The sequence below is a fragment of the Gossypium arboreum genome, chromosome 6, assembly GCF_025698485.1.
Source record: "Gossypium arboreum isolate Shixiya-1 chromosome 6, ASM2569848v2, whole genome shotgun sequence".
Lineage (NCBI taxonomy): Eukaryota > Viridiplantae > Streptophyta > Magnoliopsida > Malvales > Malvaceae > Gossypium > Gossypium arboreum.
In genome coordinates, this window is record NC_069075.1 from 139,362,826 (window position 1) to 139,370,520 (window position 7,695).

Below are 7,695 nucleotides of genomic sequence, written 5' to 3' on the forward strand. Positions count from 1 at the left end.
ATAATTTTATCATTATTAATTTAAAAGAGTAAAATTTTGACAATTTTTAACTTCGCCATTACATGTCTTATTTAGTCAACAATGTCAAATTTTAGTAATACAAGTAAGTAAAATTTTAAATAAAATAATTTATTTATTTTTATCGTAAAAATTATTTATTTATTTATTAAATAAAAATAAAATATAATTTAATTTCAAATACGGTATACACTACTTACTTTTACCAATTTCTAACACAGTTTAACCGTTTTTTTTAGTGTTTTTTTTTAATAATTTGTTGTTATTTTTCGATATTTTACCCCTTAAGACGGTTAGAAAAGAGTATATAATATAATTGACTTTAATTCGTCTCTCTTTCTAAAATATCGATTTAGATAAAGCAGAAGAATTTTCATTACCCGAAAATCCGCGAGCTTAAGGAAAGTAAAATTTATGTTTTCTGTGAACCCAAGCAAAATCTAACATTCTCCTCTCACTGTCAGTTTCCTTTTTTATTTTTATTTTTAATTTTATGCTTTTATTTTCAAATTTTGTTTTTAATTTCTTGAGATCAAGGTCGGGTTTGTTTTTAGTCCTTATCAATCGCCAGGGCTTTTCGTTGTAATCTGTGTGTAGTGGTGAGAATTAGGAAGTTTAGGGTTTGAAGATCCAGTTTGATGCCTTTTGGGTACAGGATAGATGCTTCTTATTGGGGATCTAGGGTTTTCGAGCCTGGTCCTTGTGGTTTCCATCATTATTCCTTTGTTCGGCTTTTTCATTAGGCGGAAATGGAGGTTATCAATAGTCAGGCAAGCGGAGATCAAGAGGCTTATGATTTTAGCCTCGGAGGAGGCTGCTAGGGCTGAGCTTGAGGCATCAATTGGATACGGTAGTGTTCCGGTTTCGCTTAACTATCATCAATGTGCTGTTTGCTATTGCCCTACTACTACACGGTGTGCTCGCTGCAAAGCTGTCCGGTATTGGTAAGTGTTTTATTGATTTTTTTTAGGGATTTAGTTTGAATAGGAGATGATTCTGATTTTTTATTTGATGGTAATTTCTTAAATGGTATGCTAATATTTAATTAGAGAATGCTTCAACTAGTTCACAAAAAATCTGGTTGTTATTTAAGTTCTCTGTTATCTATCTAAATGCATTCATTAGGAGTTGAATGAGCTTGGCTTTATGAAGTCAGAAATAAAGCAATTTAGAAGACTTGGATTGGTGAAAATTGCACGATAGATTCAACCTTTACACTCTATCATGGACGGGTGTTTCGAGATTGTCTTGAAAACTGCAATATGGACTGTTTTTGCTGATTTTGAGCAAATGATTCAGTTTGTATATGCCATGTTCGAGCCTCCCAAAGATGGGACATTAGAAAGCTTTTTAACCATTCTCTTGAATATGACCTTTTAAGTGTCTTATCTTGTTTGCAATTTAGGAGTTATTTTCCCATGCAGTTTAGGAGTTGAGGACTTGAGGAGGTGCATGTAGTGCGCTTGCAAATAGTTAAAATGTGATTCCTTTAATGGGTGAAAAAAAAGAAGAGACCACTCTAATGAATGCAGAAAATAATTTAGCTTTTCCATATCATGTTATTCTAATTCTGAGGATGTGACTTTATGGTACATTTATCATGAATTATGGATGTTTTAAGCATTATTTATTTTCTGCTGGAAAAGTTGTTTTTAACCTTTTTTTTATTTATTTACAATTTGGTTGTTTCAGTTCTACTCAGTGTCAAGTTATTCACTGGCGACAAGGTCACAAGAAAGAATGCTATCCGGCTGCAGTTGCCATACACCAAAATCATGGCGAGGGAAGTGATTGTGATTCTGGTCAGAAGGTGACGGGGCAACACCAAATTGGAGACGGATTTGAATCTAAAGAAAAGCAGCATGCAGAGCCAACTGAATCATCCTCCAAAGAATCTGCGTTACATAATTCCACCACTGAACCTGCACTGTCTAGTTCTACTAGCTGTTCTGCAGTTTTACTTGAGAAGGATGATGATATAAAGGTTGAGTTCCAGGCTGATGGGGAAGGAAGGAGCATTGCTTCAGAATCTTCCAGTACTTCATTCTCTGGGTTTTCTTCTTCTGTAACTGGTAGTGAATCGTCTGATGATGTTTCTGTGTGTGAGAGCGTTGGTTCAAATGAGCCTTGTAGACTTGAGATATCTTCATCTGCTGATGACTCTAAACTTGACACATTGTGGACTGCTTCTGGTGTCAACAACGTGGATCAAACCAATTTGTCATCCCCAAAATTTGCCAGCTTGGTTGATTCTGTAGATAAATTTTCTAAATTGAATGCATCAAATCAGATGAAGCCTGATCAAGGTGGAGAGATCCAATGCAGAGCAAGTGGCAGTTCTTCATGTATTAGTGATATGTATGAGGGCTCAACTTCTGAGGTTCGTACTTTATCTTCTGGTTTCTGGGGCAGAACTCTGGAACCAGTTGTATCTACGAATGATGTTAATGATGAGGCTTTTCAGTCTAATCCTAAAGAAAGTGGTGAAAGTGCCTCACTTGATCCTGGATCTTCCTTACATTTTTCATTCAGTTTGTCTCAAAATGCTTCTTCCTTGCCTCCACAAGGCTTGAAGGTTAAAGCTGCCAAATTGGATGATGCTCCTCGGAGTGCTTCGGGGTACACCCAGCTTTCTAATGGAGTAACTTTGCCAGAAAATGTTGATTTGGATGCTCCAAATGTCAGCAGCTCCTCATCCTCAAATTCTGAATGTGCTAACCATGTGGAGTGCGGGTCTACCAATGTTTCACCTATCCCAAAACCCAGAGAAGCTATCAATAGAGATGTTCCGTTAATCAGTAGCTTGTCATCGTCATGTTCTGAAAAGTCAGATTCTAGTTCTGTTATTAATGGACCTAGCACTTCTCATGTATTAAAGTCTTCTGATGCTTATTCATCTAGTGCCAGAGTGCATGTGGTTCCTAATGCTAAATCTGGAAATTTTGGTGGTGTTCATGCCAATGCTGCTACGTTACCTAAGGTTTCAAGTTCTTCTGATAGCACACATGGATTGAAAACCTCCATGCGGAAAATTGCTGATCAATTCAGAGGATCTAAGTTGCCCAAACACTATCCTTTAGGAGTTGGTAATGAGGATTCTGGAAATTATAATGACAAGGTTTGCTTGAAGTTTAATTTTTTTTTACCATAGTAGCATAGCCTCTGACAAATTAGCTTTTAGTTCAATTTTCTTTTGTCTTGCAGGTACTTTTTTCTTACGAGTCTTTTGTCAAGCTTTACAGTGGGAGCAAGGCGAACCTGCAACCATGTGGCCTTGTAAACTGTGGGAACAGGTAATATAAGATTGGATTTTTGGTATGGCAAACACTTATAGAAAAACTATATATGGAATATTGTTTTTCCTGTTATCATATTTTGTTTATTTTCTTTTTTCTCATGCTTTTTTAATGACACAGATCATATGTGATTAGGACAGAAAGTTGATTTTATTTGTTCCTTACTACTTATTGTTGTCAGGTGACCTGCTATAATATGATATTTTTGGACTAGAAAATGGTGACTGCAAATCAAAATATTTTCACCTTTGTTTATCATGGCATTGTTTCTTAACCTTTATTTGATTACTTGGTGAAGTATCTTTATCATTGAAATACACTCAATTATCACTTTGGCACTCACTATCCCATGCTGTTATTCCTAGTGTTGAATAGCCTATAGTGATCAGTTTGATATGGAACATTATTCTTTGATTTTGTTACTCAAATGTGAGTGTATAATGGAGAAAGAGCCAGAGGAGAAGTGCTAATTACAGTAATTTTAATTGCTCATATTCCTTCATTTAAATCATCCATGCTGTCATTATCTGCTGGTTTTATTCCTTAAAGCTTTGTTGGGAACATGAATTTGAAAATTTGGATTTGGATTTCATTTATTATGTAAATAGTAGGAGTGAAATGCATATATTATGGACAAATTAGTTGTGATTCAATATAATATATATTTGAAAAGTATGAAAACATGGATTTGTCAAATCCAAAAATATCTTAAGAATTTCAAATTTACTACTAAATAGGCATCTAACAAATCCATGGATTTGAGAAATTGTAATTGTTGCATTTCTAAATATTTTACTACTCAATTTACACTATTTTAACAATCCAAATCCAAATTCTAAAATCCAAGGTCCCAGATGCTGCCTCAACGTTTTTCATTTTTTGATTTGTGGGACCTTGCTAGGTGTCTTTGGTTTTTTTGTTGCCTATGAGGTTTCTTTCTGTTCTTAATGTGCCATTTACTTTGTGCAGCTGTTATGCCAATGCTATTCTCCAATGCTTGACATTCACTCCTCCCTTGACTGCTTACTTTCTTCAGGGACTCCATTCAAAAGCATGTATGCAGCCGTATTGTTTCTGAATCTGGAATTAATTAGATTTTGATTTTTGAGGTAGCATGTTGGATTATTCTTACTATAAATTGCTTTATTAGGTGCAAAGAAAGAATGGTGTTTCACCTGTGATTTAGAAAATTTAATTTTGAAGGCCAAGGAGGGAAAATCTCCATTGTCCCCTAAAGGGATACTGTCTCAACTACAAAATATTTGTGGCCAACTTGTTCAAGGGAAAGAGGAGGATGCACATGAATTTTTAAGGTGATATAGATTTACAAATTTTTATTGCATGAACCTCTTCAATAATATTTTTTTCATGAGAGATGAGTAATCCTTTCAAAAATGCTCCTGTAATTTATTGATGAGTCATATTTTACAGGTATGTTATTGATGTGATGCAATTTGATTGTCTTAAAAAAGCTGGGGTGCGTTCATCAGGTTGTTCAGAAGAAGAAACGACTTTAATAGGCCTAACATTTGGAGGTTTTCTCCGGTCAAAGGTAATCGTTTATGATCAAGCTACTCTCTCTCTCTGTTTAGGCACCAGATACCTCAACTGCTTGAGCTGTTCTTTGTTATATTGCAAATGATGCGTATATTATTTTCTGCAGATAATGTGTGTGAAATGTCAAGGCAAGTCTGAACGTTATGAAAGAATGATGGATCTTACGGTTGAGATTGAAGGAGACATAGAGACCCTGGAAGAGGCTCTTCATCGCTTTACGAGGACTGAGATTTTAGATGGAGAAAATAAGTACCAATGTGGCAGGTTGGTTTACTACATTTTTTCCCTAAAGCTCTTTAGATATTGTATTGATATTATTATCATGCATAAAGAGCTGAAGTTGAACTTTTATGGGGATAATTGTATTTTAAAAGTAAAATAATGTTATTTTTTTTATTTGTTGACCTTAGTCTTCATCTTGCTTAGATTTTGACAGTTTAATATTTGGAGACATAACAGGAAAATTCTCTTCTTACTTAAACTGATGCAAGGATAGATGCTCAAATCAAAGCCAGTATTTTCATTTTCTCTGGCTTAGGTTTTAACTTCTCGGAAATATGTTCTTTGTTTCTATGAGTAGCATACTTCAAAAAAGCACATAAGCTGTATTTTGGTGCTTCTGGAGAAACACATTTTCCGAAATTTTGGAAGCTATGATGAAGTGTTGATGTCATTACATTATTTTGTCTGCTGTGTTATGTGATCCTGCAAAGGTGGTTATTATACTTAATGATTTTATTTTACCGAAAAGCATTTCTTTCTATTGTTGAGTTCCTGTGCCTGTTGATATTGGTGGTGTTACTATGTATGATAATATACGGTTCTTAGAGGTTTGCTCATTCTGTCTAAGCTTGTTTTCTTTAGATGCAACTCTTACGAGAAGGCCAAAAAGAAGTTGACAATATCAGAGGCTCCAAATGTCCTCACAATTGCTTTGAAGCGATTTCAGGTACTCCTTTTATAAAGGGCTCTGCTTTTCTCTTTGCAGATTCTTACAGCTTACATGTGTTTTATGTTGCAGTCTGGTAAATTTGGGAAGCTTAACAAAGCGATTCAATTCCCTGAGATCTTGAACTTGGCGCCGTATATGAGTGGGACAAGCGACAATTCACCCATTTACAGGCTCTATGGTGTGGTGGTTCACTTGGATATTATGAATGCTGCATTTTCAGGTCACTATGTCTGCTACGTTAAAAATGCCCAAAACAAATGGTTCAAGATTGATGATAGCAAGGTAATGTACTCTATAATTATCATCTGCATATTCAGGTCTCTAAGCCATTTCATTTATTTTTGGTGCGTAATCTTCAATCTATGTTTCAATTACCTACCCTACCAAATCCCTTATAGAATGTTCTGGTTTTTTATTCCCTGTGAATGTCAAAAGTTTTTTGCCATATTCGCTGATTAACTTTTTGCTGCCATGATAGTGATAATAGGTGATAACTTTTAGATTCTTCATTTCGAATTTATTAAATTTCCTGTTTGATAGGAGACTTAAGAACTACTTTATTAAATAGTTTCTCAAGTTTCTTGTGTTGGTGATAATTTGGCAGGTAACATCCTCTGAACTTGGTAATGTTCTAACAAAAGGCGCATACATGCTTTTTTACGCGAGGTATAATGAAATCTCAAAACACATTGTTCGCTACTAAAATCCATACGCTGTCATTCTTTTGTTTTACAAAAATATTAACTTGCAGGTGCTCACCTAGAGCCCCAAGATCGATAAGGAGCAGAAGTAAGTCCATTCTATCAAAAATGAATTCAAAGAATTATCCAAAGTCAAGTTCAACTCATCCTGATAGTTCAGGGAGTATCGAATCCTTTTGTTCGAAATACAATCGGTTACAAAAGATTTTAGAAGAGGATTCATCAAGTGATACTTCTTCTCTTTTTAGCAGCAATTCTGATTATACTTCTTCCTGTACTGATAGCACACGAGATGACTCACTGGATTCTGTATTTGGCGATTCAGATGCTTCATCTTCCTCTTCCTCTTCTCCTCTTTACTCAAAGCATTCACCCTTAGCTGATTTAGACCGATACGGTTCAGGTTCGCCTGAAATGGATCCTCTTTTCCACTCCGACACGAGTAAACAATGTAGAGACGTAGGTAGTTATAGTAATAGTAGTAGCTTTAGGGAAACTGACTCAGAGTTATTAGGACGAGTTAACTCATTAAAAGAGGTATACTTTAGAAAATCATTGAAGAAAAGAACAAATTAAAAAAGTTTTATTACTGAGTTTTGGAATTAGAGGAGGTAAATAAGAATTGGAGAAAGGGTGTATGCGATGTAGTATATTGTAGCTAGTTGGCTGGCTGGCTTTGTTGGAAGAAATCAGTCATTACCATTTTGTTCATGTTACACATTTTCTTGTTAATACTAGTAGTATATTTTTATACAACATTTCATTACAAGAAGAAAAGAGTAATTTCTCAAGTAATTGCTAAGGACTTTGATTTGGCTACGATGGAGATTTATGCATTGTATTTTTCTCATTTTAATGGAAAAATGAATAAATTAATTCCTGTATATTAAAGCAAAAAGAAAATTGATTTTTCGGTTAAAAATTTTCATCTATTTTTATTGTTAAAGATTAATGTGATTAATAGAATAAATAAACATGTTATGAGTATTTTATGTTAATATATAGAAATTAATTTTTAATAGTAAAATATCAATGGAATTTTAATAGAAGAATTATTTGCCTTTTAATCTAATTTATATTGATTAATTTGTTATTTTCGAATACAAAGATCATGAGATTTTACTCTAATATTAAGTCATTCAAAGTTTTACAAGAAATGGGTTGAAATAAA

The 7,695-nt window shown here is 34.3% G+C and overlaps 1 protein-coding gene across 1 annotated transcript; it reads left to right on the top strand.

Annotated features, from left to right (window-relative positions):
- The first annotated feature begins 235 nt into the window (after window positions 1-235).
- Window positions 236-7,301, top strand: LOC108486487 (ubiquitin carboxyl-terminal hydrolase 16-like). The gene is made up of 11 exons (XM_017790564.2): window positions 236-962; window positions 1,711-3,136; window positions 3,223-3,311; window positions 4,284-4,369; window positions 4,465-4,627; window positions 4,746-4,866; window positions 4,978-5,135; window positions 5,736-5,820; window positions 5,893-6,105; window positions 6,428-6,489; window positions 6,575-7,301. Exons 1-11 carry the CDS (start codon window positions 679-681, stop codon window positions 7,098-7,100), a joined length of 3,213 nt encoding a protein of 1,070 aa, XP_017646053.1. The 5' UTR covers window positions 236-678; the 3' UTR covers window positions 7,101-7,301.
- Window positions 7,302-7,695: the final 394 nt, after the last annotated feature.

Excerpts from the sequence above, each read along its gene's own strand:
- LOC108486487 (XM_017790564.2), top strand. The coding sequence starts at position 679 with ATGCTTCTTATTGGGGATCTAGGGTTTTCGAGCCTGGTCCTTGTGGTT. Across the intron at positions 3,312-4,283 it reads CTTGTAAACTGTGGGAACAG|CTGTTATGCCAATGCTATTC; the intron begins GTAATATAAGAT and ends TACTTTGTGCAG. Across the intron at positions 6,490-6,574 it reads TACATGCTTTTTTACGCGAG|GTGCTCACCTAGAGCCCCAA; the intron begins GTATAATGAAAT and ends ATTAACTTGCAG.